Source organism: Notechis scutatus, chromosome 1 (assembly GCF_049901735.1).
Source record: "Notechis scutatus isolate UNSWTSFEM ecotype Mainland chromosome 1, rNotScu1.2, whole genome shotgun sequence".
Taxonomy (NCBI): Eukaryota; Metazoa; Chordata; class Lepidosauria; order Squamata; family Elapidae; genus Notechis; species Notechis scutatus.
Genome location: NC_142009.1, coordinates 26,351,933 through 26,378,421, shown reverse-complemented (window position 1 = coordinate 26,378,421; position 26,489 = coordinate 26,351,933). Strand labels below are relative to the sequence as shown.

At 41.2% G+C, this 26,489-nt stretch overlaps 1 protein-coding gene, 1 long non-coding RNA gene and 1 other non-coding gene across 3 annotated transcripts; 2 read left to right on the top strand and 1 right to left on the bottom strand.

The window, feature by feature from the left end:
• The first annotated feature begins 819 nt into the window (after window positions 1-819).
• Window positions 820-19,243, top strand: TMEM214 (transmembrane protein 214). The gene is made up of 17 exons (XM_087959502.1): window positions 820-1,084; window positions 2,564-2,769; window positions 3,758-3,908; window positions 5,595-5,729; window positions 7,822-7,904; window positions 8,156-8,261; window positions 9,326-9,407; window positions 9,994-10,095; window positions 11,274-11,415; window positions 13,102-13,193; window positions 13,684-13,732; window positions 14,862-14,975; window positions 15,081-15,198; window positions 15,317-15,413; window positions 15,597-15,765; window positions 16,816-16,967; window positions 18,730-19,243. Exons 1-17 carry the CDS (start codon window positions 913-915, stop codon window positions 18,854-18,856), a joined length of 2,097 nt encoding a protein of 698 aa, XP_087815628.1. The 5' UTR covers window positions 820-912; the 3' UTR covers window positions 18,857-19,243.
• A 671-nt stretch (window positions 19,244-19,914) lies between these two features.
• Window positions 19,915-20,290, bottom strand: LOC148132713 (uncharacterized). The gene is made up of 2 exons (XR_015748477.1): window positions 20,159-20,290; window positions 19,915-20,020 (listed from the first exon to the last, which is right to left on the bottom strand). It is a non-coding gene; the product is annotated as an uncharacterized LOC148132713 (long non-coding RNA).
• Window positions 20,291-25,690: 5,400 nt separating this feature from the next.
• TRNAA-AGC (transfer RNA alanine (anticodon AGC)) lies at window positions 25,691-25,763 on the top strand. Its single transcript has one exon. It is a non-coding gene; the product is annotated as a tRNA-Ala (tRNA).
• The last annotated feature ends 726 nt before the right edge of the window (window positions 25,764-26,489 follow it).

Below are 26,489 nucleotides of genomic sequence, written 5' to 3'. Positions count from 1 at the left end.
AATAAAGTTATTGTCAATAACTTTAGTGACACTTTGAATGTACACTAATCTGCATACATTAAAATGAAATGTCTTTGCCTACAGCTCTCAAAGGGTCCCTCCCTTCAATATACACTACGTAAACATGACAATGAATGTCCCAAAGGTGCTTTTTTTTCCAAAAGGCAACTGGGCTTTCTGGTTTTTCTTTGAAGATGTTTTGCTTCTCATCCAAGAAGCTTCTTCAGCTCTGACAGGATGGTGGGGAATGGAAGTCAGAGCTGAAGAAGCTTCTCGGATAAGAAGCGAAACATCTTCAAAGAAAAAAACCCAGAAAGTCCAGTTGCCTCTTGGAAAAAAAGCACCTTTGGGACAACCATGACCTGGATAACTGAGAATCTGTCCAGACATGACAATGAATGATGTAACGGGGCGCCAAATAAATGAACGGACCAAGAGCTGTTTGGCATTAAAATCAAGGCGAAGCTTCCTTGTTCAGAGGCGATGTACTTCTGTGACACAGGCCAATGAGCAAGAACGGCTCGGTTGTTTCTTGGGTCGTCTTCCGCAGGGATCCAGGCAGAACCGTGCTGATCCGAGTCCAAATCCGTCTTTTCCGACGCCTCCCAAAGCGACTTTTCTCCAGCTGAATTCTATCGACGGCCGAGACGACGCTCAGCCGACTTCTTTGCTCCATCAAAGCGACCCCTCCTTCCCCCGTTGGGCGCGTTCCGGGAAGGCGGGCGCTCACGTACGGGCGTGTCACGTACCGTAGAGGCAGGCGAGCTTTAGGACGTGGCAGAAGCAACGTTCGCCGCGGAAGGGGCGTCTCGCCCAATGAGCGCGGCCTGGAGGCCGAAAGTGGGCGGGTCCGTACTGCGCGAGCGAGGGAAGGCGCGCGGTCCGTCTTTTTCTTCGCGCGGGCGCGCGTCGATGGTCGTAGAAGGCGAAGGCGTAGGAAGCGGGTCGGGAAGGCTGATGGCTGCGACGGCACGTTGGGAGGTGGTGCGGAAGCCTTCCCGCAAGGGAGCGGCCGGTGGCGGCGGCTCTATGGGGCGAAAGGCGCTTGGAGACGCCAACGGAGGACGCGGTCTGGCCTCGCCCAGTGAGTGAGGAAAACAGACCCACAGTCGAGCCTCCATATGCAGCGGTAGCCTAGCGTGCAAGTGGAAGAAGGCAGGCGACTCGCCTGCCAGCTCCGCTTTACATAGACCTCCGCTTTAGGGGATTTTGTTTTCTCCCAAAGGGAAGGACTTGTCAGTTGGCAGAAAGGAGTCTGGCCACGTGCTGGAACACACGTTGTGCTCTTCCCGTGGCTCTGCTTTGGGCTTTTATTTATTTATTGATTTGATTTGATTTGTCAATTGCTTACGAAATAATAGGTATAAGTATAAACATGAGTAAGAATACAGAAAATAGGTACGATTAAATGGGGACAATAGGACAGGGACGGTAGGCACGATGGTGCACTTATGCATGCCCCCCTCTTAGGAATGGGGTGAGGTCAATAGTAGATAGTTTGAGGTTAAAGAAGTTGGGGTTTGAGGATGTAACTACAGAGTCAGATAGTGCATTCCAGGCACTCTGTTGCTGAAGTCGTGCTTTCTGCAATCAAGTTTAGAGCGGTTAACATTGAGTTTGTATCAGTTGTGTGCTCTTGTATTGTTGCGGTTGAAGCTGAAGTAGTCATTGACTGGTAGGACATTGTAGCAGATAATTTTGTGTACTACGCTTAAGTCCACCCGTAGGCGGCGTAGTTCAAGATTGTCCAAGCCCAAAATTTCAAGTCTAGTGATATAGGGTATTCTGTTGCGAGCAGAGGAGTTTAAGGTCAGCCCTGGAACAAATTCCCTGCCACTGAACGGACGGGAGGCCTGGAAAGGCAGGGAAGAGATCTAGAGACCTTTCCAGTTACCAAGTGAACGTTTACACCAGGGTGTCCAACCTTGGCAACTTTAAGACTTGTGGACTTCAACTCCCAGAATTCCTCAGCCAGCAAAGCTGGCTGAGGAATTCTGGGAGTTGAAGTCCACAAGTCTTAAAGTTGCCAAGGTTGGACACCCTGGTTTACACTGTCTTCCCCTCTAATCATAGGGCTTGATGGCACATGACTCCGAAACATCGGATCTTTAGAAGCATTTCCCCTCTGTTTAAAATTGGCTACATTTTTTATAGATTTGTTCTTTCTACGTTGAGGGCAATGATGAGATAGATATTCTGGGACCTGTAGGAGCATGTACCGGTAATACGCAAGAAGAAACATTGCTCTGTAACAAAATACTTGAATATGACTTTTCAAAAACTCTTGAGTCTTTTAATGATACCAAATTTATTTTATGCAATGTTTTTTTAGACATGTACATACTGCATTTAACAAATTAGTCACTTGAGAAAAGTATTTAGATTACATACAAAATTAACATTAGATCCCACTTTGTGGCTTAGTTTATGGCTAGTTCATTTTTTTAAAATGTATTGTGCGTAAATCTAGAAAGTGGGTTAATTCTGTAACTGTTAAATGTGTTGTATTGACACAGGACATTTCAGTAGTCAGGCTTCACATGTTTCTCTTTTATTTTCCTAGTTCCTCTTGCCACTTCAGAAACTCTCTTTGAACTTGGCTTTGAGAAATCAACAAAGAAACAGAATAAAGAACAGGTGCCTCTACCACCTGGACGCCAGCAGCAGAAAAAGCAAAACCTTGGAAAAAGTGCTAAGAAAGCGACAGCTGGAGATAGTGGACAGAACAAGCAAATCAAAAACCGGACTCTGGAGGATGCATTGAAAACAGTCAGTATCGTTTTTCCAAAAAGTGTCTCTTTTGTATATTTGTATTATACTGCAAATTAGAGGCTACCTCTGAAATAGAGAAGGCAATGTATAGAATGTTAATTCTTCATCTAGTATTGTTACTATCTACATGTCTTTAATTGCAACTATTAGAAACAACTGTAGCTGACCCAAGAATTATTGAATTCAATTAGATGTTGTGCAATTTAAGTTGAACTCAACATCCCTCTTGTTCTGCAGAGGGGAGGTAAATTGTTATCTGAAGTTACTGTATGGTTACCAGTACTGTATTCCAGCTCAAGGTAGCAAGAATTGCAAAAGGACTTTGTAGTGACTTTTCTTTCTCAGACAAATGTTATTTATTTAGAAAAGCTTTAACATTGTGTGTATTTTATTTTATTTGTTTTCAGAAGAATCCATCCTCAAACTCACTCACTCTTTAGACTCCCCTTGTTTCCCCATGGAGTAGGTTACATACTTAAGAGTTGTATAGCTTGCATGACCCACCAGCTGTTTGAAAAGTTGGTACCAAACTATTGTATATAATTAGGACCAAAGAATATTATTACTAATCACATGAAAGGAAATAATAACTAATCTTGTTTTAATAATATATAAATTGTTCTTTGCCCATTTTTTAGCTTTATGCTTGTTATAATTCAGACATTTTAATAATAGTGTAAATATTCATAGGGCTTTTTTAGCTTTATTGTACTCTACTCAGAGTCAGTTGTTTGTGAGATGGACTGCAGTATGAATATGACAAATATAGTTAAGTTTAGTTTTTTGCCCTGACTTTTTAAAATTATCACCTCCTGATAATATTCAAAGGTCACATACAGTTCTCATTCAATAAAGCAGTTCTAGTTGCTGCCCAGTTTGCATTATAATTTTAGCTCCCCCCCCCATCTGCAAATGAGACAGATTAGGTTGACAGTTCTCACCTTTCCAGTTCTTCACTGTACTGTGTTTTTTTTTTAAATTCCAGCTGGATTTATCAGAACTCCAGAGAGAGCTTGATAAAAGCTTGAACTTGTTCCCAGAGAACCCTTCTGTATGGGTCAAAGATCTAGCTGGATATTTGAACTACAAGTTGCAGGCCATGAAGAGTGAGCCCACCCTCAGTCAGCACCCTCATGGTTGGTAACACCAAAGGAATAATGTTGTTGTCATTCAAGAATGGGAATACCGTTATTAGAATAAGCATGCATGTACGAGAGGTAGCCATTGAAATTGTTCTTGGGATTGCCCTTTCTGGGAAACAGTAGTTATTCCTTTATTCAGTCAGATCACTTTAGGCCATATAGAATTACCTTTCATCAGCTTTGTTTGGCTCTCCAGTTCTTAAAATGACAGCCTGGCCAAAATTGTCAATGCCTTAGTGTTGTGGCTCCGGACTTGAATTTAGCTCCTGTGGCTGATATGAGCTCAAGTGAGGAAGACATGGCAGAGAAATATGAGCCAGCAGGGCTCAGTGATTGGAATGATAATCAGGAAGAGGAGATGGACGTGACAAGAGAGGACAGACCTGATTTAGTAGAAGGGTCAGGACCTTCGACCTCCTCTGGTTCAGTATCTGATCATCAGCCGGGAATGGCTGACAGAGAAGTTTTAAGAGAGTCTTCAAGTGGAGACGAGAACTTGGAGAATTGTTGGTTAGATGTTAGGAATAGACGCCGCTTTAAGAGGCAAGGCCAGCTGGAACGCAGGAGAAGGTCAAAGGAGTAATTAAGGAAATTAACTGTTGCCTAATAACTATAAAAGGATCCGCCTGAGTTTGAAAATTTGTCAGGAACAAAGCGTTTAATTTACCTGGAGAAGCAACGGTCAAAGCTCGGAGATTTTTGTGGATTTAAGCCAGGATTAATGTGCTGTAGACTGTGAATAATAGCAGCTGTTATCTTCTGAAACTCCTCTTCGTTTGTTTTGCTTTTGAGGACGACTGCTTTCGGCGTTACTTATTTGCTTTTGAAGGTGGGACATAACACCTTAGTATGCTTGCAATTGAATTATTTTGCCTAGAGGTATACAGAGGAAAGTGGAACACATTTTCAAATGGCAGAGGAAAGGGGAGTTGGGTGGGGGAACACCACTTGGTTCACTCTGCCTAGATATGTGTTGTTTATGATGAGCTCCTGGGGCTGAGGTATCTGAGAGCGAAACCCTGGGAAATGTTAGTGGTCTTTGCATTTGCAGCAACAGCTCATGCAATGGCCTTAACCTGCCTTTGAATGCTATGCAAGGTGACTTGGCCAGGATCATGGCATTCTTGCCTGGTTTTACCTTCTTTCAAGAGCAGCTGTTCCTGGGGCTGTTTCATGTGGTTCTGATGATAAATCTGCATGCCCACTCTGGGCAGCCTGAGTGCCAGCCTTACCCCCCAAAAAACCCAGGAGGAGCTACCCTTCAAAGAGGAAAAGACAGGTTAAATGGAAGCACTTTCTGAGTGCATACTGGCAGTTTTAATTTGGAAGAAGCCCCACAGATATATTATTTTAGGGGTAAGGACACATGCTGTAATTGAACCTCTTTTGTCATTGAAGTGAAAATACTGCACAACTTTTGTTTTGGCCTCTTTCCTCAACTTGTGGCATGATCCTGCTGAGGTAGCAACTATGCTCACAGGTTCTATTGTAATAATCTGTATAACATCCTATCATGCTCAGGGATGTGCTGTTCTTTTTTCAGAAGTGGCCTCCTGATCATACCCCACCTCGGAGGCTTGTTTTAAGCAGATGTGTGGAAATGTTGTGGTAACAGTGTTCTGACCAAATGGATGCTGACTAAAATCTTGATCTTGCTATTATTTATGTTTTCGGCTTCAGACTATCCCTACTGTCTGGTGAATAAAGAACTAAGGAGCATTATCAAATCTCTACTGTTGAAAGCTGGGGGTGTCCTGGAGCTTTTCTTTGACCATTGTATTTACACAATGTTGCAAGAGTTGGACAAAACTTCTGGTAAGATAAGAGTAAAATATAGATCAGCTAATATATCTTGGAATCAAAGCTTCTGTCATATAAGCAGAAGATACCTAAGCACGATTAAGAACAGGATGATGATTTCTTTTACAGGTAGCTAATGGCAGGCAATGATTTCTTCAAGAACTTTGCATTTTGAAAATCAGTTGTAAAAGAAATGGAAGCATAAAGTTAGCTTCCTAATAAAGAATGTAACAGAGGAGGAAAGGGCTCAGTGAACCCTTAATTTAAAGGATGCTCATTTAATGAATGGAGTGGATCAAATTTCTGTCTGCACACCTCACCAAATGATAAGCATATGCTACATTTGAAGAAGTCCAGACAAGATGATTGCACCTTGATTTTATGAAATCTGCAGCCATTTATATCATTTCTGTAATGACATCATTTTGCAAATGATGTAATTTCTTTCAGTTTACATCACTGATTAATGGTATGATAACACAATAAATGTATAATTTTGTCATTTGGTTAATGATATTATGGAAATGGAAATTTGTCTGCTAAAATAATTGTGCAAATAACACCTTTTGCCTAATGATGCCATTACAAAAATAATGCAAATTTCCACCATGACGTGTATGGCAGTCTTTCAGATTTGAAGAAGACATGCTGTCATGCAGTTCATTTGTGGACAAGGGGGTGGTTCTGCAGTCCCAATCTGGAAGTTTTAGCTCTAGCCCAATAGCAGCACTGGAAGTCCATTTTTGTAGTAACTGTGGGTGTTATTCCATAATGATGATCATGGTTTCCTGTCACTTTTTGGCAACACCTGTCTTCAAAGCTGGTGAAGCACATGGCTTGCTGGCAGGTTCTGTCAGCAGCTGCAATGTTTAGTTCCCTTGGCTGGATGTCACAGTACCATAGAGTTTCTTTCACAGCGCCTTGCAGTACTTGTGTGGTCAACCTCAAGATTGGGGGAAACTCAACAAATTTGCAGACAACACCAAACGGGGGAACAGCCAACAATCTAGAAAAAGGCTCAAGATCCAGAAGGACCTTGACAGTTTTAAATCCTGGGCGTTATCCAACAAAATAAAATTCAGTGGTGAGAAAAATAAGTTTTTATATTTAGGTAAGAACAACCAATATTCTATATTATGGTATAGAATAGGTGGTACTTAGTGGACAACCACTTAAATATCAGTCAGCAGTGTGTTGCAGCTGCCAAAAAAGCTATCACAGTCATAGGCTGCATTAATAGAGGGATAGAATCAAGATCATGTGAAGTATTAGTACCATTTTATAATGCCTTAGTACCACACTCACTCACTGGGCGAGGCCAGACCGCGTCCTCCGTTGGCGTCTCCAAGCGCCTTTCGCCCCATAGAGCCGCCGCCACCAGCTGCTCCCCTGCGGGAAGACCACACTTAAAATACTGCATCCAGTTTTGATTGCCATGATACATAGAAGATGTTGAGACTCTAGAAAAAGTGCAGAAAATAGCAACAAAGATTATTAGGGGATTGGAGGCTAAAACATATGAAGAACAATTGCAGGAATTGGATATGTCTGGTTTAATGAAAAGAAGGACTAGAGGTGACATGATAGCAACGTTCCAGTATTGGAGGTGCTGCCACAAAGAAGAGGGAGTCAAACTATTCTTCAAAGCATCTGAAGGTAGGACAAGAAGCAAGGGATGGAAACTAATCAAGGAGAGAACTAAACTAGAAATGAGAAATTTTCTAACAGTAAGAACAATTAATCAGTGGAACAGTTTGCCTCTAGAAGTTGCCATTGCTCCATCACTGGAGGTTTTTGAGATTGGACAATCATGGTCTGGAATGGTATAGGTTTTCTGGTTGAGCAGAAGGTTGGACTAAACGACCTCCAAGATCCCTTCCAACACTGTTAGTCTGTTAAATAAGATTTCACTTTATTTTTATAGTTATGACAAATTAATGAAGGAAGAGTGATGGCAGAAATAGCACATTTCACATATTAGGAAAGCAAGATTCACATCCCAAATTCAGACAGATTTTTTTCTGCAAGGCTTGGCATGGGTTGTAAGGACTTGATGTCCAAGTTAATACATCCCATGTGGCAGTGATCTAATTGCCTTATCTTTCAGGGGAGTCACTGCACAGCTATAGGATCTGCATACAGGCTATATTACTGGACAAACCTAAAGTTGCTACAGCAAACTTGAGCAAGGTAAGTTGACGGGGGGTCTACTCTTCTAAAAAAAGTTGTGAGTAACATATTCAAGATCATCTCTGTAAAACTGAATATTGGGAGACTAATTGCATTGTGGTCCATGGAATGCCAAATGGATTGACCGTTTTATGTCTGAGGATGCCATGTTGGATGAGACCAGTTAGCAAGGAGCCCTGTGAGGCAGAATGCTTTGCATGTTTTCTTGCTACAAAGGTTGCATTAAACTGTCTTTGCCTTTTCTGTTACAGTATCTTGAGCTGTTGAGATCCCACCAGAATCGACCAGCCAAATGTCTGACCATTATGTGGGCCTTGGGGCAAGCTGGTTTTGCTGACCTTACAGAAGGGCTTAAAGGTGAGAACAGCAGGATCTTTATGTTCATCGAGAACGTTTGCTTTTTAATGCCCTGTAATTTATGGCAGCCTTTAAAGTTTTAATATTTTTCATATGCCATTATTTTACCACTTACATTTTTATATTATGAAAATCCTGCTTGCCTATGCATTCTTAAAAATACCTAATGTCAACCGAAATAATAAAAAGCAAAACTGACCATTCAAAGAGAGTCTGGGAATGAAACTTGAAGAATTTTGCTTAATTTAGAGTAAAGAAAAAAAGATTTTCAAACTAGCTAAATTTGTTTTGTAAGTAACATCCAAAGAGCAGTATCTGATAAGGAATCTAATAAATAGCTGAATTGATATTTCTCCAAAGAAGTATTCTTCATATTCATAAACATCTTCCCACACATTGAGTGGGACAATCCTATTAAAGTTTATCATATGTTAGAATAAATGTGGGAAAGTTTTGAGTGTGCCCTAACTTTGGCTGGCTGTGCTAACTCCTTCAAAAATAGGTACTTCAAGTGCCTACACTGAAATAGCGCTATGCTCCACTTTCAGCTTTCACAGTGAAAAAGCAGGAAAAAAGTGGATACCTCAATAACAGCTGTTTAAAGGCAGGTCAAGCAGCTTAAATCTGTGTAACTTTTAGAATTATACTTGCCTATGTTCTTAGGGGAGCCTTACGCCCAGCAGGAGAAGTGGGAAGAGCAAAGTTGTTCCCGGCAAGTGATAAGACCCTGAGAGTGGAAGTTCGTTCTCTGAGCTTGTAGGTTGGTTTCCGGACATTTCTTTACCAGGCTAGGTAACATCTTCAGTGGAATTTAGAGAATATCAGTGTTGGTGATAAGACCCTCTTATGTTCAGCCTCTTTCTTTGGCAAGTAACCTGCCGAATGTGGGTTAAGCAGCTGTATTTGGAAACAGATATTAGCTTATGCCTGGGAGGGAAATTGCTTAGGCACATCCCACTGTTTTTCAGTGGACAGTGCTGAGCTCCCTCATGGAGGAATGGAAAGTTATGAGTGCAGCATGTCTCCCCCCCTATAAAGTACTGTTATGTCCTTTCTCTTCCTAGTGTGGCTTGGCATTATGCTTCCGGTTCTGGGCATCAAATCTCTCTCTCCATATGCCATCAGTTACTTGGATCGGCTGCTGATGTGAGTTGATGTACAATGGGGAGTGCTGTTATTGGAAACATTTGTGCATGTTGACTTTGCTATCAGGTTTATTAATCCTTCCGTTTACCATCGGTACACTAAAGGGGTAGACTATAATTCATAAATCAGTTTTACTTTCCAAGAGGTTTCACTAGCAGCAAAATAACTGAAGAACTGTTAGTCCATGTTTCTTTTCCTTTTTTTAATTTCAAATACAGATTTAAAATAGTGTGTGTTTGAGCTTTTATCAGTTCCAGTCAACTTGTTTCTTTTTCCGCCATGTTTTGTCTGTATTGTCATAGCTTAAATGGTTGTCATCTCTTGCTCTAGGGAGCTAGAGCTGTACTAGGAGGGCTGGGACAGATTTCATAGATAGAAGTGAATCTTGGTGATGCAGTAGGAGGGGAGACCAGAATACTAAAAGCTAGGATAATTCATCTACAGCTTACTAAAGCCTTTCTGCATATATGTTGTTGGGAATAATTCTGACCATGAGAGAATTTAGATGTGGAAGAAGTAATGAGATTTACTTGATGCTGATAGCCAGGAATCTGAGGACAGACTAACTATGCTTTCTCTTTGACAGGATGCATCCTAATTTGTCAAAAGGGTTTGGGATAATAGGGCCCAAGGACTTCTTCCCTCTTTTGGATTTTGCATTCATGCCCAACAACTCCTTATCCTCCAGGTATGTCAGCTAAAAGGAGAATCATATGCAATCAATCCACCTCTCCTGTCTCAGAAAATATTGCTGTGGGAATGCCTCATCTATAGATGGAGGAACTTTGCGATACCAGTGGGGCAGAAAAAAAATTGATACTGGGGCAGATAATTACTGGGTCAGGACAACATTTATCTTATACAGGAGCAGGCATGTATTGCAACAACCAGCCAGATATGTTATATTATTTATTTAATTAAAGTTTTTCTCTTGGTAAATAAAAAGCCAAAGGAGATGGTAAATGTAAGGTAGAAGTCCAAGCAAAAAGGACAGTATTTGCACAAATGCAACAATAATTAGTAATTAATAAAAGTAACAAAAAGTAAAAAGAACACAAGCCCATTATTTTCTGCAGCCATGTGTATCTGTTTTTCTCCCTTTTTGATAGTTTTTCCATAGCAAGATGAATTATCCCCACTTCAGTTTTTGACATACAGAAATTTTACGTAATATTCTTCAGGGTTTTTTTTAAATTGCAAAATATATTACAAGCAGGTGCCAAATAACTTACAATATATTACTGGTGATTTTATAATCCACCAATCCAGTACTTTTAACAGTCATTTGTTTCTTCTTGCATTATTCCTACATGAACTTAAAAAATTGGGGTGCAAAAGGAAGCAACCGTCACTCAATTTGTTCTTTAGCACCTGCCCATTTTCTTCTCTCTTTATCCTCCCCTTGTTTCTCTTGCACCGGTTTGTTGACAGGTATTTCTATGGCTTAGACATTGGAACACAGTGCCACAGCACTTGCTCTGAAACACCATTTCTGTAGCCTTAAAAGAGTATTTCTGGAATTCCCCAGCTAACATGGCGGCTGACGAAGGGAATACTGGGAGTTGAAGTCCACTCCTGTTAAAGTTGCCAAGTTTGAGAAACACTCCCTTAGAACATTGGAGGCCATGGCAATTTTCCAACATTCCTTCATGTGAGAGAATGATTGTAGTATTGTTGAGCACAAAATACCTTTTGGCAGGGCTGATGAACGAGAGAAGGTGCAACAAATGAAGAGTCATTATAACATCCTTAAGCCCCTGTTATCTGGTTTTTCTTCCTGGTATCCTTGGAAGATGTTTGTAGCAGAAATGCACCTTTTTCATTTTGGGACATGGTTAGACTGATATAATTTGGTTTTTTATTCAGTCTGCAGGAGCAGCTCCGGCAATTGTATCCCCGCCTGAAAGTGTTGGCCTTTGGCGCTAATCCTGAAACTTCCCTGCATACTTATTTCCCTTCCTTCCTCTCCAGGACCATGCCCAGCTGTCCCAGTGACATGAAGAAAGAGGTGAGGCTGGGAGGGGGACAGGATCAAAAGGAACAAACATAATTCTTAAGCAGTCAGATGGGCTACAACATTTAGCCAACACATAATCTGCATTAAAAAGTGGCACCCAATTAATTAGCGCACAATACCATGTTAACCTGAAACCCTTCAGTGTTAGGTCTCTTCATCCAAGAGGCAATCTGACAGAGTGAGCCTTATAATGAGGAAGTCTGCTGTTTCTGCAGAACCAATCCAATCAGAATATTCTCTAGGAAGTTCAGAATTGTTGACTTGATCATTTAGATCAGGGGTGTCCAACCTTGGCAACTTTAAGACTTGTGGACTTCAACTCCCAGAATTCCTCAGCCAGCTGGCTGAGGAATTCTGGGAGTTGAAGTCCACAAGTCTTAAAGTTGCCAAGGTTGGACACCCCTGATTTAGATAATCAATTATGTTAGTTCTACTTATGTAAGTATTTTATTAACATTTTATAATCTCCCCGCTTTCCTATCAACTGTATCTGAGTAACCAGTCCTAATTGTTTATAGAACCTAGTTCTGCTGATGTATCTGGCAAATCAGGAAGGAACAAAACTAAAATTGTTTGTGATTTGGCAATAGATGAAATAACTTACGCGGCTTGAATGGAGGGAGCTTCTTTTGGCATGCTATCCAGCAGTGTAAAAGAGCAGGGAGACAATCTAATTGTAGACCATATAAATGACATCTGTTCCAGAAATTTTGTCAGAGCTCAGCCTTATGCAATTTGTGACCTTGAAAATAGGAACAAGGAATATACTAAGGGTGTAACTTCTACACTAGCTACTTCCCTGTCTTGCAAATTCCCTGACTGAGCTGACTAAACCAAGCTATTAAGGCAAGATGATTTCAGTATTCCACTTTGAGCTTGGTTTGTCTGGTGCAGCTCATACATGCTGTTTGTTAGACTTAGAATAGCCATTATTCTAAACACAGTTGATCTTCGCTCTCATGCATGTTGCTGGTTACATACTCTTGTTCTTTAGCTGTATCTGGAATAATACTCTGCTGTTGAAACCCTATGGAGTAATTATTACCTTGGACCACTGCTTGGTGAAGGTTGCACTTGTAATAGCCCTCTTTACCTGAGTAATAGTTCTTATGTATTGACCCATTGAAATAAACTCAAGGTGGTTCAGAGCAATAAAATAACAAAAACAACAAAATACAAAAAAGTAACCAAAACAACTTCAAAATGATCCCAAGATAGCAATCCAACAGCAAAGCAAACATCACTCGCTTGTTGTCGGCCTCTCTACGTAAGGCCAGACCAAGAAATCAATTCCACAAGATGGCTAAAACTATTTTTCTTGAGATTGGCTACAATAACAGAATCTTGCAAGTCTGGTTGGGCTGTACCTTCTCCATCTTCTCATACTTCAGTGAATTAGGGAAATGTTCTGCCTGAACTTCTTATGAACTCTTCATCTGTTTTGTTGTGACTTAAAATATAGCCCTTTCAAGAAGTAACATTAAGATACCCATGTCTTTTTCAGTGTCCCAAAGGTAGGGAAGAATTTTTCCGTTGAATGGGGAACACATGGAGAAACTTGATAAATCTGCTGTCTTAAAACCTGTAATATTTTGACTTGCACTATCACTGCTGTTTGGAAATGCTCAGTGTCTAATCTTTAGTCCTCTAAGAATTATTCTGACTTGCCCTGTGCAGCTCCTGAACTGTTTGACCGAGTGCCTCAATCTTGATCCTCTCAGTTTCAGTGTGTGGAGGCAATTATACATCAGACACCTTTCACAGTCAAGGTAAGAATGGAAAAAGGTGCTACTTGATCACATGAACAATTTAGCCATGTTGTATTTTGCATGATATAAAGCTAAGTTGTCCTAATAAACAATGGATCATCATTCACATATTCCCGGGGGGAGGCAGGGAGATAGGAAAATCCAGTAATTATATTCACATAGTACAATTAGATCTGCTTGCTGAATCAACATTTTTTCTGGATTAGGATAATACACTGCAATGTAAACTAATAAGGTGGGTTGGTTTAACATTGTGCCACAAAATCAAAGTTAATCAAGATAAAGCCAATCAAACTGTATGGTAAACAACTGCCAGCTGTTAGCTGACTTAAATCATTCATTAAGATGCATAGCTATTGTTTTTCATTTTCATATACTGTTGTGAATGGGCCTTCCCTGTTTGCACACTTTTTCTGTTCCAATATCTGAGTTTAGGAGACAGAGTTCTTTAAAACACCTCATTGTTAATATTTTGCTTTGTTTTTTTCAGCTTGCTCCTGAATCACTTCTTGGAGACTTGGGGCAACACTACCAAAAAGGTTTGTGTCACTTTCCCCCCCAAGGAATAGATTTTTCATGAGGAGAATTGAATAAGCAAAATCAGAGACAGGTAATAAATATCATACTAGGAAGAGTAGAGTAGAGTAGAGTAGAGTAGAGTAGAGATAGAATAGAATAGAATAGAATAGAATAGAATAGAATAGAATAGAATAGAATAGAATAGAATAGAATAGCTTTATTGGCCAAGTATGATTGGACACACAAGGAATTTGTCTTAGTGTAAATACTCTCAATATACATAAAAGAAAAGATACATTCATCAAGAGTCGAGAATCATAAGGCATGACAGCATTTGTTGATATACCAAAATTTAGTGTGGTGTTTTACATATGGCTAAAACAGATTAGAAAATGAGAAGATATATTCTCTGTAGTTTGTGACTGAACTGAAGGAGTTCTGTTTGTGCTTACTTGTGAATGTGACTCAGAAGCACTAAGATCAAATGAGGTGATGAATCTTGAAAGCTTTATGCAGAAGAGCTGGTAATGGCCCTTTGAATGAAAATACATGGTTGTTTGTTTGTTTGTTTTCTATCCAATTTATATAGCCTCCCGTCTCATCAAAAGCAGGGGTGGGATTCCACCGGTATAACAACCGGTTCAATGATTGTGCGCTTTGCTCCCCATGTGTGCTCCGCATTTTAAAAAGGCAAGCCCATACTTACCTTCAACTGCAGCCTCTGTGAAGAAAACAGCTGAGGCGCAGCAAACCACTCTGCCGTACAAATCAGCTGTGCTGTAAGCCAGGGGTGTCCAACCTTGGCAACTTTAAGACTTGTGGACTTCAACTCCCAGAATTCCTCAGCCAGCCCTGCTCTAAGCAAAGGCATAAAGCACAGGAAAGGGCAGGGGCTGGCGGGCGGGCCCATTTCCTCATCGCAGCGAACCAATTCGGAGCGAGCTGAACAAGGGGTTCGCCCGATCTGGTCTGAACCGGTAGAATCCCACCCTGATCAAAGGTGACTCAGAGTGGTGCACAAAAGTCAAAAGACAGCAACAGATATAAAAACAACAGATATAAAAAATATATTTTAAAAAATATTACAAAAAGCAAATAAACCCTAGGCAAAGGCTGATCGCTTCTGTACCTCACTGGACTTTTTCCTAGGTGCGAAAATCTTTACAGGAAACAGTTCATTCATTCAGTGTCACAAATGAAGAGCTGGCTGTGAAAGGACCAAACAATGTTCAGGATGTGGCAGCTTGTACAGCTGCATGCAAGGTAATTTATTTGCTTATGAAATGGCGCACAACTTGGCAAACTTATATGGATGCTTATTTGCTTCATTCTGCTTTACAGCACTGCTTCTTTGGTTCTGTTCTTTAGAACCTGCTGCTCAAGATGAAAGCCAGTGGGTTTCGTTGGCCATGGCTGATTGTAGTCCTCCTTATAGTTACTGCTGGATTTCTGACGTATGATATCAAGACTCATGGCTCATTCCAAGGTTAGGATTTGTTTCTGGAGGCATGTGAGATAGTGCTTCTTTTCTCCCTATAATAAGGCTGAAAAACGCATGGGCTTTACAGTAATGGAAACCTTTTGTCCACTGTTTTGTTTTGCAGCTTCTGCCTCTGCACATGTCCTTCGTTCTTCTGGCATCCTGTCTGCATCTGAGCAAGTCTGGGACAAAGTTTCCCATTTCTCTATAAAAGGATACAGGTCGGTAATATGTTTTAGCTGTTTTAGCAAAGGGAGCACTTTAAAAGAGCATTCAGAAAAGAGCTGTATTGTATTCAAAACCACAGACAATGGAAAGATTATTCCATCTGGCTGGATGATGACTTTGAGGGCAATTTCTTTTTCAAGGCAAAATCTCATTCCATCCCCTCTCTCTCCCTGCAGCTGGTTAGAAGCAAATATACCAGTCTACTACTCCCAAGTGGCAACGGTGCTTGGACCTAATTTGGAGCTGGCCTGGACCAAGACAAATGAAACTGCTATCTATATCTCTGGGAAGTGCTCTGCTCATTTAGCCTGGCTCAGCAACAACCTCCTTAGGCTCAGTGAGTGGGTAAGAATGCTGCTGCTTTTGGCTGGACAGCCAAACTTTATTAGGTAGAAGTTGGAAATTAGGAGTTGAGAACAGGGGAGAAATGTAGAGTTGTTAATGTCCAGAAACACAGGATTTCAGAAATTAAGAAGGAAAAGTTGTAGAGACCAAACAGTAGAAGCCACATAGAAAACAAGAGCAGCAATGCCTATTCCTAACAGGAGTTACAACCTTTCATGCTTCTATTCCTTTTACAAAGGAATGTCTTGAAGGGAATGTTGGTGTCCTTGCCCCCCACCCCCCTCCCTCTGGATGGATAATTTACATGATATGTTATATATTTCTCTGTTTGATGTCCCCAGAGCAGGGGTATCAAACTCGATTTTATTGAGGGCCGCATCAGGGTTGTGTTTGACCTCAGAGGGCTGGGGTGTGTGTGACCAGCTCGAAGGCTCACCTGTTGGGGGCTCCTGTAGTGGCCCCCATGCTCTTCCAGCAAAAACAGGCCCCCGAACTCCATTTTTGGCTGCGATGGCCTCCTGCAACAGTGAAAACGGAGTTCAGGAAAGCCACATGCGGCCCTCCCAAGCTCGTTTTTGCTGGCAGAGGCACCACTGGCCGGTCCCTCGCTGTTTCCAGGGCAGCCCTGCAGGCCAGATCTAAGCACCTTGCAGGCTGGATCCGGTCCCAGGGCCTTGCATTTGACACCCCTGCCCCAGAATGTTGGCTGCTGGTAATAGTGACTGAAATTGATGGAATTTATAGTATATCACTTCTTGTGGACGTTAGGTTGTGGCTGATTTGCTTTTTGTTACACTGCTGAGGAATATTGGACACAATAACCATTGTTGGTTACACAATAACTGTTGTTGGTCCCTCTATGCTGTATATAAATCTAAACAATAGCATTTGAGCAGCCTGTTGAATAATAGGAATCTGGCACATGGCCATTTTCAAACTTATCTAATGATGGGTATTTAAGTAGGATGTTAAGCCAGTGAGGAGCTGGTTGATTAGTAGCCAATCCTGTAAACTGTTCAACTGAGCATCCCATCTTTATTTTCTCCGTAGCTTCAGACACAGCTGCCAGATTCTGTGCTGCATGCTGTTGAGTACCTCAGAGAATTACTGCTATTCCTCATGCGAAACTGCTTTCTCCCTGTTGTGGACTATATTGCTGTGTCATTGGACGGAGCTTGGAAAATGTGGTTAGCTTTCTGCAAGTATGTATTGTCTATGTGTCTTTGGGCCCTGGGCAGAACTGAATTTAATTCCCTTTGGCATGGTTATATTTTCTTTTTATGTACACTGAGAGCATATGCACCAAGACTAATTCTTTGTGTGTCTAATCACACTTGGCCAATAAAGAGTTTATTCATCATTCATTCGTTAGTGATATGTTTGCTAAAGTTAAATAGGAATACAAGAATATTAAAGTCTGTATGCATAGGCTAAAAGAGAACTATCTGAGGATCCCCAGTTAGAGGACTATCTGCTTAGGGATGCACGACAGACCCTCAATATATCCCAAAAGAAGCACTGAAAAAAAGGCAGTTGAGGAGAAACAGCAGACTGATTATAGCTATGTCAATGACTAATGAACATTGAATGCACTTAATGTGCGCAGGTTCATGAGTTTCTTGTTACAGAACTTGAACACCAAGTGTGAATTTAGTAAAATAATCTGGTACCCTGTGTATTCCTATGTTTAATTATTTAAAGTATCCTAGCTTCTAAGGCTAGGAGTTTGCGGGGCAGGTCTGAAGCTGATTTTAATTCTCTGGAAATGCAATTATTAGAAGTGGTCTTCAGTTTTTCTTTGCATTATTTCCTTGTCATGAGAGGAATAAATGGTGCAAAATGAACATAAATGTATTAGCATTGTTTTCTGCCTCTGTGTCACCAATCTGTTCAGCCATATGGATTAGTAAAATTGAGCTTCTGGCTTGCTAATTTATCAGGATGATACACAGACATTTCATACTGGCTTGTGGGCACATGATCTCACTTTGTTTAGCAGAAGAAGTCAATGTAATAGTCCTCCAAATATTAAATTCTCAATTCTTATTAGTCCTAACCATCATTGCCCATGGTAAAAGAAGTTGGGAGATAGAATCCAATTTCATCTAAAAGTCTGCAGATTACCTACCCCCAGTTAAGGTAACAATATGTTTTTTAAATTATAGTACAGAATGCCTCTTAGAAATGAAGGATTTTCTGATTTTAGGTTTAATCAGCATTAGGGCCAGTTAAAAGGGAATTACTTTTAACCATCTTTTTGCCACCTTGAATTATTTATGAAATAATAAAGATGTGATTTTTAAAAAATCTTAAAAAATGACTTCAGAAAAACTAGAGCTATTTTATCCTTTCCTCTGATCTGTATGAACCAAAACTGTAAAGTATAACTGAAGAGTCAGCTGCTTATACTAAAAAAAGTTACCAAAAACAGTCATTAACTGAAATGCGAGGCCCAGGTTTACTCTATAATCTAAGGAAGGAACAAGCCATGTTTGTTGCATTCCAGGCAGATTATGGCAGGAAGAATATTGAACCCAGTTTTCTTTCAGGCAGAGGTGGAAGCATTGTTCCAATTATTAAAAAAATACAGATTATGTCAGAAGTTAAAGAAAGAACATGGTAGAAACAGAATTTAATTGCAACTATTCCAATAGGAAATGGTAATTCTTGATTATTTTGGCTGAGTCATGCCTTCTTTTAGGAGGGGTTGTGGAACAAAATCTGGCTATTGAGAAGATGACTGGACCAAGGTGTACATTTATGAGGGAAGCTCCCCATCTCTACCTTAAAATTATAGGTTTTTTTTATATGCTTGCAGCAATCTAACATACAGGTTATAGAATTAATGGAGCATCTAAATTTCACCTTACTTTCAGTTAAGTCAATATCAGCAGTTATCTCAGTTCTTTGAATGGCTTATACTATGTCTCTGTAGCCTCCAATCATTTTTGTTTCTTCTTTTAGTGGTGAAGGCTCCTGGATCTGCTTGAAAATTCATCTGACCAACCTCATCCAATCTTCTTGGACATACCTGCAGGACACAACTGTGGCCATTAAGGAATGGGCTGTTTCTATCATCTCTAGGCACTAGCAGTGATCCTAGGCTCAGAAACTGAAAATGAAGTTTAGGCTACTGCTCTCTGGATGGCTAAAACAGGATGTACCAATTTACTTATTCTTTAGTCTGACCATCAACACAAAGAACAGCACAACTTTGACTTGTTGCAGAAGCCCAGAGCTTCTCAGACCAGATGTCTCCAAGCTCCCAATTTGCTGTGCTGTTAGGCTTGTTCTCAGCTGAGCTCCCAGGAAGCTGTTGGCAGGCTGATTCCTTGATACGACTGCCCCAGGCTACAGTGGTAATAACAGCCTTTAAGAGAGCAAGGTGTATCCCAGCAATGATTTTGGAAAAGCACTTCCTCTTTCAGTAATACCTCAAATAAATTGGTTGCTGGGTCAGTGACTTCCTACCACTTTATGCATGGAGCTCTTCCTTTAATTCTTAGCTTTTATCATAAATGTGCCCCTGAAGTTTTGAGCCAGTCCTACAGTCTGGTTCTCATACTGAACACTATCTTATTGGTTTACTTCCCATGTTTACTAGATCTGAGATATTTCTGGTACATTTCCCAAGGTTATTCTACTACCGCTCCTCAAAGCAATTAATACGTTAATTTCTTTATACCAGAAGCAGATTGTCTTGGCCTTTCCCCCAAAATGTGTTTTCCTTACTGTGTTGTGGAACAGATAATGCAAACTGGGTGGGTACTTCACTTTGGAATGCACATCTGCTGAGTGGAAGGAGTGGGACCTTTCTTGTCTTGGGAACCCCATTCCTCTGAGAATAATGTGTAGCAGTCTGAAATGGAACGAAACTTTAGTAGTAGACCTAGAGATGAACATGGATGGGCCACTTGTTATCTTCTGACAACACTTAACTTCTGGCTTTGTGTGTCTATCCCCACTCCCAAGCAAGACAGATTATTCTTGCAAGAAATCTGGATGAGGTATAGTAAATCATTCAACTGAGATCTGAATTCTGAGGTGTATGTAGGCTGAGGGCCAGATATTCCTCACCTCTTGGTCTTAGTTGAAACTAAAAAAAAGAAAGGATGGATAAGCTAGGTCAGTCTCCCAACCAGTCTATGAGAGTGGCATTTTGTTATGCTCGCTCCTTCCCCAATGCTCTGTTTTGCTGTAGTCTCTTCAAGTGAATCAGTGGCTTGGAAATGCCAGTTTAGCTTTGAGGTAGGACCTATCCTATACACCAGAGGTCTCCAAACTTGGCAACTTTAAGACTTGTGGACTTCAACTCCCAGAATTCTCCAGCCAGCTGGCTGGAGAATTCTGGGAGTTGAAGTCCACAAGTCTTAAAGTTGCCAAGTTTGGAGACCTCTGCTATACACCCCTCTCTGACCTAAATTTCCGGACAATCCATTGGCTCTCTTTCAGCTGAGACCTTTGATATGTCTGTATATGTGAAATTATGCAATGGGAAAATAATAGGTTAGAGGTTGTTGGGTTGGGTTGGTTTTTTTTTGTTTTTTGTTTTGCCTGCTGCTCCTACCTATCAGTTGGTATCTCAGCCTTTCCTGAACTAGTTATCCTCTGAATGTACTGATATACACTTCCCGTTGTCCAGAACAGAGGAGCACATCTTTTGGATAAAGGGCCAAAGCCTTTGAGCCCTGAGTGGTGTTCCAAAAAATATTCCAGACTAGAACAAAGAAGTGATGCCACCAAGGCAAAGACACTGTTTGGTTTTATTTAGCTATACTTAATATGTCTGCTTGTATATTTAATAACTTCATTGTTTTTAATGTGTTTTAGGGACTACAATCCCCAAAGTTTCTGAGACCCATGAATCAATTGGATATATATTTCTAGTCTAAATATGTTGACTGGAGCTGTAATCAAATACCGTATATCTGGGATGCACAAAGAAAAGCTGGCTGTGCGTTCATAATTCAGTTGTAAAAGTGAGTCAGCTGTAAAAGTGCAGCACATACCTCCCTTTAGTTCAGCAAGCTTATAATGGTGGACCTGGTTATGACAATTGTGTGAGGCTCTTGTCATGTACAATAAAGGACAGTGTATTTGGCTACATTACTTGCTCTCATGTCTGTCTATGCCATCTACCCCTTTCAAAATGTCTTATAAGTCTATATTAAGATTTCTCACTGCCTTGACATTCTTATGAGGAAACGGTAAATTTTGGTATAAGGCCAGATAAAAGCTACAGTGTAAAGCACATTTCATTTTATTTCTTCCATTCATAAGGCACAAGCAGCTAGTTATAGGAATTTTTGTTGTACTGGCTATGCATCAGCTCCAGAAGAAAGGGCATTGCAGCATGTCCTTGCTAAGGTCCATCCATTTTCAAGGGGTAAAGAAAAAAGTAGACATGCATAAGGATAATTACAAGGATTCTGATAAATATAGATGGGCTCCCATAGAAACTGGATAATTAATCTATACATGTCTAACCAGGAGGCGTTATGTGATAGGTTCTTTGGCCTGGTCCTTAGATAAATTAACTGGGAGTTGGCAAAATGCTAGGGAGCCTCCTCCTTGCTGGATTGAAAATGATTGCTCAGAGTGAGGTGGGGCAACCTAAAAAAGTTAGGTTTAATTGAAATTAATTGCTGGTATCCATGCTGTAGTTTCTATTGTGATAAGAATGAATTCTAACCTAACAACAAATTTAGGAGTGCCAGATGTAACTGAACAACCAGGATTGTATGATCTCTACTGGGTCTGAAGTTACTATTTGGCCCAAAGCTGGTCTAAATAGAAGTTGGGCTAGAGCTTTTGCCTGGAAAAGTTTGATGACAGCAGGCAACAGAACTATTGAGCATCTGATGAAATCACAAAATGGCTGAGTTACTCCTTGTATAAGATGGTCAATTTAAGTTGCATGAGTGACTCTCCTTGCTTTAAATGCAACCCCAAGATATTTGAAGAAGCTCAATTGTGTAGTTGTTGATAGTTCACCTATGGGCTGTGGGTCTTTTAGAAAAAAATAATTTTCTTGTTTTTTTTAAATAATTGATCAACTGTTCCTCTTGACAATGTTGAACCAAAGCAGTGAATGCCCTCTTCAGACATGCCTTAAGAATAGACTAAGAGCTTCATCTCCACATGACAAAATTGGGAGATCTCTTTTTGCCAATTTAGGGCCATAAATGTACATAGTCTTGAATCAAAAATATAGAAGTTGAACAGAGTTGGAACTAGTATACAGTATTTTAAGTGGAGAACTGTCCTGCTCGTGCAGCAATGAGCAGTAGAAAACATTTAGTAACTGTTGAGTTATTCAACTTCCAATTGCATTTTGGGGTGTGTGCACGCACATGTGCTTTAGGCACTTGGTGCCGAAAAGGTTAGCCTTCACTGCTTTAGGATGTTCTCTTGGATAATCCAGTCCTTCAACATTGTAGTTGGAGCATGACATCATTTTACTAATGACGACATGGATGCCCTTTGGCCATTATTTACTTCTCCCTTTTCTGCAGAGCCATGTCAATTTACAGGGGGGGAAATCTCAGTGCTGTTCTTGCTGGAGGAAGAGAGACCTGCAGTAGCATCCATGTGCATGAGAACCCAAATACTGTTGTGGATTTTTAGATCCTTTAACACACGGGTGTCAAACTCACAGTGTGACGTTGCTGTCACGTAACGTATCATGATGCTTTTTCCCTTCATGGAGCTGGGGTGGGTGTGGCCTGCACGTGGAGCAGACTGCCAGTTTGACACCCCTGCTTTAACAGAATAACACCATTGGAAGGTACCTTAGATGCCTTCCAGTCCAAGCCCCTATATAATTCAGAACAAATGGCTGTCCAATCTCTTCTTTAAAATCTCCAGAGATGGATCACCCACTTGTGGAGGCAAGCTGTTCCACTGATTCACATCTATTCACACTGACAGGAAATTTCCTCTTAGTTCTGGGTCTCCCTGATAAGTCTCCATCCATTACTTCTTCTCTTGCCCTCAGATACTTTGGAGGAGTAAGTTGACCCCTCTTCCCAGTGACAGTCCTTCAAATATTGGAAGACTGCTATTGTTGCTCCTTGTCCTCTTTGTTAGACTAGACAAACCCTCTTCCTACAATGATTCATATATTTTAGCCTCCAGCCCCTAAATTGTATTTGTTGCTCTTCTCTGGACTCTTTCCAGAGTCTCAACATCTTGTTTGTATTGCGGGGACCGAACTGGATGTACTATTCCAAGTGTGGTACCAAAGCAATATAAAGTGGTATTCACACTATATTGATACTATCCCCCTTTGGATGCAGCCTAGGGCTGCATTGGCTTTTTTGGCTGCTGCAGCACACTGCTGGCTCCTACTTAAAAAGGTTGTCCACTAGGACTTTTAGAACCCTCTCAGAGTTTGCTATTAAATCAGGTACCACCTTTTCTATACCCGTGCATTTGATTTTTCTTGCCTCAAAGCTTACTTTTCTCACGACTGAATTGCATTTCTTGGATAGAGCCAAGTGTCCAAGAAGGATCTTGAGCCTATCTTTTAAAGTTTGTTTGTTGTCTACAAATTTGATGAGTTCCCCTCAGTGGTGGGATTCAAATTTTTTTACTACTGGTTCTGCGAGCGTGACTTGGTGGACATGGCAGTGGAAGGATACTGCAAAATTCCCACTCCCCACTCCTGCTTTCCAGCTCCGTTCTGTGCAGGGCAACAAAAGAAGACCCAGCCAATCAGCTGGGACTCGGGAGGCAGAGAATAGACAGGGGCGGGGCCAGTCAGAGGTGGTATTTGCCGGTTTTCCGAACTACTCAAAATTTCCACTACCGGTTCTCCAGAACTGGTCAGAACCTGCTGATACTACCTCTGGTTCCCCTTCTATCACCTCATCTAAATCATTTGGGCTAAGACTTTGTAGAATGCGACTGCATACATCCCTCCAGGTAGATGTAGTTCCTTTGAGGATTACAAAGGGGTCTGGTTGATTAGCCAATTACAAATCTATCTGGTGGTGATGCTGTCTATCCCATATTTTATCTTACCAAGAAATAGACTATAGTCTATGCTGTCAAGTATCTTACTGAAGTCCAAGTATACAATGTCCATAGCATTTCACTGGTTCAATAATTTAGTCCAAGGGTGTCAAACTCAAGGTCCGTGGGCCGGATCTGGCCCTCAGGGTGTTTAAATCTGGCCTGCAGGACTGGCCTGAAAATAGCAAAAGACCAGTCCTCAGTGCTACTGAAAATGGAGCGCAGGGCAAGAGCCCTGTTTTCGGGCTGAATGGCTTCCTGCAGCACCCTGCCGGCCAAAACAGGGCTCAGGGAGGCATTTTGAATGGCAGGATGTTGGCAGGAGGCGTCTGTCCCATTTTAACTCCCTCCTGCCCCCTGGCCAGCTCGTGGAGAACTACAATGCTGATCCGGCCCTTGAAGAAATCCAGTTTGACACCCCTGATTTAGTCATTTTGTCAAAGAATGCAGTGAGGTTTATCTGGCTGGTCTGTTTTTGACTAACCCATGTTGGCTTCCACTTACAGCTTTGCTTGTTTCTAGGTGTTTACAGATCTGTTGCTTGGTTATCTTTTCCAAGTATTGATGTCAGACTGATTTAGTCTGTAGTTTCTTTTTTTCCCTTTTTGGAAATGGGAACCACATCAAGCTCTTTTCCAGTCCTTTGGTAGTTTCCTAGTGCTCCGGAATCTTTGACAGATATGGTTCAGTGGTTCCGAGATCACATCTGCCAGCTCCTTCAGCACTCTGGAATGTAATCCGTCTGGTTACACTGATTTGTACTCCTCTAGAATGGATAGGTGTTGCCTTTCCACTTTCCTGCCTATTTTAACTTGGGTTTCTATCCTAATCTGTCTTTTACAATACTGCTTTTGATAAATTAGAGTATTTTTTCCCTTTAGAATAGAATAGAATTCTTTATTGGCCAAGTGTGATTGGACACACAAGGAATTTGTCTTGGTGCATATGCACTCAGTGTACATAAAAGAAAAGACATTCGCCAAGAGTCAAGAATCATAAGATACAACACTTAATAATAGTCATATGGTACAATAAGCAATCAAAACATACTAGGAAACAGTCAATAAAAATCGTTAGGATACAAGCAACAAGGTTACAGTCATATAGTCACAAGTGTGAGGAGATGGGTGAAAAGAAGGGAGGATTAATAGTAATAGTAATGCAGACTTAGTAAATAGTTTGACAGTGTTGAGGGAATTATTTGTTTAGCAGAGTGATGACATTTGGAAAAAAACTGTTCTTGTGTCTAGTTCTGGTGTGCAGTGCTCTATAGCGTCGTTTTGAGGAGTTGAAGAGTTGAAACAGTTTATGTCCAGGATGTGAGGGGTCTGTAAATATTTTCACAGCCCTCCTTTTGACTAGTCTAAAGCCTTCTGGAATTCATCCCATCCATCTCCCAATTCTAGCAAACAACAGCTACTCTGCCATGTATAAGCTGCAGGAATCTGCATGATGGACGGCATCAGTTTTCTATATTGTTTTGCTGCCATCTAGTAATTATTCAGCTATTTGCAGGTCAGCTACTGTAGCCTCAGTGCACAAAGTGCAATCTTTTCATCACAGATCATTACTTTTGTTGTTTTCTGGATGCAAGTAGTCTTGCAGTTTGAGTTCTTGCAGTTTCCTTACTTGAGTATCGCAATGTGCAGTCTTGTAGAGCTCTTCCTAAATGTACAGTTTTGGCTCATCTATGTGAGAAATATTTGTGCTACTTGCCTCCAGACTCCAAATATTGGCAATACCTTCCTTTTCTGCTACTTGAAGTAGCTTAATTATAGATCTCCAAAAAGAAACAAAACTCTCTCCAGCTAAATCGTAATTCTGAATTCTATATAAAAAAAGAATCTTACAATGAAAGTTTCATGATTATAGTTTCTTAGCAAGAGAAAAAAAAAAGGACATTATAACAGGGGGATTAGCTCAAATGGTAGAGCGCTCGCTTAGCATGCGAGAGGTAGCGGGATCGATGCCCGCATCCTCCACTTCCAATTTTGATACTGTTTAAAAGGAAGCCCCTATTCCCCCCCAAAAAAAATCGCCTCAAGGTCTGGTGTTTTAAGGCAACGGCTTCCGCTTATTAATGGTGTAAAATCTTTTTTTAGCTTTTTACGGTCCTTCAATCCAGTTCCCAAAGGGACAACGCTTTTCGAGGACGAGGCTATGGAAAAATCAGCTCTAAGGCACACATCCGGCGCACAGAACGGGAAGGACCAGCGACTTTTCAGAAGGCAAAGCGAAGGAGGATTGCAGCCTGAGGCAACTTTTAAAATTTTTAAACCCTTGACATCTTCCTTGAGTGACCCAGGAGGTAAATCCCTCGGGGCTTGTTTCTGCTGAAGCAAAAAAAAAAAAAACCTCGCTCTGCCTTTAGGACTCTCCGAGTGGAGCGGAAGACGCTCCGTTGCGTTCCTACTGCATCACACTGCGCACCTCCCAAGGAAGTGAGGTGCAACTGAGCCGCTGAGGGGAACAACCGAACGGCTTTGCTGAGGCCGCGACAGGGACGCTTTTCAACGGCCGACTGATTTGATCTGTTTGGCCTGTCGCCCCGGCCGCTGAAATATTTTTCACTTCATTGGCATCATCTCTCACTCTGCACACCGCGGTCCCTGCGGGCTGGGAGCAGCAGAAATTCCCTTCCGACTCCGTTCCCGGCAAAGCCCCGCTATTTAAGCCTTCCTTGAAAAAGCGCCTCACAAAGCAGAGAG

Excerpts from the sequence above, each read along its gene's own strand:
- TMEM214 (XM_087959502.1), top strand. The coding sequence starts at position 913 with ATGGTCGTAGAAGGCGAAGGCGTAGGAAGCGGGTCGGGAAGGCTGATG. Across the intron at positions 7,905-8,155 it reads CTACAGCAAACTTGAGCAAG|TATCTTGAGCTGTTGAGATC; the intron begins GTAAGTTGACGG and ends TTTCTGTTACAG. Across the intron at positions 9,408-9,993 it reads TACTTGGATCGGCTGCTGAT|GATGCATCCTAATTTGTCAA; the intron begins GTGAGTTGATGT and ends TCTCTTTGACAG.